Below are 1,473 nucleotides of genomic sequence, written 5' to 3'. Positions count from 1 at the left end.
AATAGCAAACCAGATAAAAACATGTAACCAATTCTATCAGATTCAGAGCTCCTAGCAACATCTACTGGGTTAATTAATTAATATTACAGTTAATAAATGCAATGTTACCATAGCAGCCCTGCCTCCACATTCACATCAGGGTCTACTCATCCACACCAATATCTACTCACTCACTCACTCTCAAAAAGCAGCACTTGCTCACTCAGTGTGTACTCACCCAGTGTCCACTCACTCTCAGAGCAGCACTAGCTCACTCAGTGTGTATTCACCCAGTGTCCACTCACTCTCAGAGCAGCACCAGCTCACTCAGTGTCCACTCACCCAGTGTCCACTCACTCTCAGAGCAGCACTAGCTCACTCAGTGTCCACTCACTCTCAGAGCAGCACTAGCTCACTCAGTGTCCACTCACTCTCAGAGCAGCACTAGCTCACTCAGTGTCCACTCACTCTCAGAGCAGCACTTGCTCACTCAGTGTCCACTCACTCTCAGAGCAGCACTTGCTCACTCAGTGTGTACTCACCCAGTGTCCACTCACTCTCAGAGCAGCACTTGCTCACTCAGTGTGTACTCACCCAGTGTCCACTCACTCTCAGAGCAGCACTTGCTCACTCAGTGTGTACTCACCCAGTGCAGTGATGAGGAATCCCCTGGGAGGTCTCAGGGCTCTCCTGACCCAGGCATCTCTCAGCACCTCCAGGCTGGTACTCTGCCCCTGGACCAGCAGAACCCAGCTCTCCAGCCAGCCCTGGAAGCACACCTCGGACACGGCCCGGACCAGCCTCTGGTTCCAGAAACACCGAGCATTGGCCGCCTGGAAGTCCTGGAAGACCTGCCTGCCTCTCTCCTCGTCCCCATGGCCGCCTCTCTCCTCGGCCAGCCTGCACAGCACCAAGGCCATGGAGCTGGGGGCCAGCTGGACCACCCTGTCCCGGGACATCCTGCTCCTAGCGCCCGTCCGCTCCGTACATGGGATCGTGAATAGCGAGCGCCGCACCGAGCCCCCCTCTCTCCCAGCGCAGAGTATCACTTACACTGCAGCCCGGGTTGCAGAACGTGTCAATCATCCTCGGGCCGGCCAATGGGGAGCGGGGGCGGGGCCAAGCTGAACACCTTGGGCTGTGCAGGGATGAAGTGTGGGGACAGGAGGTGGGAGGTGTAATGGGGGGCTCCTAGTGTGGGACTGGCAGGGAGAGAGTGGTGGAGAAAGGTCTATCAGATGGAAGGTTACAGTCTGCCTCCATATATGTCTGTACACAAATTGTGTGTATATATATATATATAATTTTTCATTTATTCCTTTCTACTTGTTTGGTATGCCAAATAGGCATTAACATACACATAAATAAATAAAAACTAAAACTATGCCAAGAATTGGTTGAGTACCTCCCCACGCCCCTATGTTTATTATAGTGCAATGTGATTGTGGGAGAAAGGAGTAGTAGGCATTACATGGCATATACTATATTCATTAA

General features: G+C 52.3%; 1 protein-coding gene across 1 annotated transcript in view; it reads right to left on the bottom strand.

Annotated features, from left to right (window-relative positions):
• The window catches only part of STOX1 (storkhead box 1), a 40,847-nt gene extending 39,819 nt beyond the window's left edge, over positions 1 to 1,028 (bottom strand). The window contains exon 1 of the mRNA XM_063434210.1: positions 626 to 1,028. Within this exon, the coding sequence (XP_063290280.1) occupies positions 626 to 938 (313 nt within the window). The 5' untranslated portion in view covers positions 939 to 1,028. The remainder of the gene's footprint in view (positions 1 to 625) is intronic.
• Between the last annotated feature and the right edge of the window lie 445 nt (positions 1,029 to 1,473).

The sequence above is a fragment of the Pelobates fuscus genome, chromosome 10 (genome assembly GCF_036172605.1).
Source record: "Pelobates fuscus isolate aPelFus1 chromosome 10, aPelFus1.pri, whole genome shotgun sequence".
Classification (NCBI taxonomy): domain Eukaryota; kingdom Metazoa; phylum Chordata; class Amphibia; order Anura; family Pelobatidae; genus Pelobates; species Pelobates fuscus.
The sequence above is the reverse complement of the archived record's forward strand: the minus strand, read 5'-3'. Positions and strand labels throughout refer to the sequence as shown.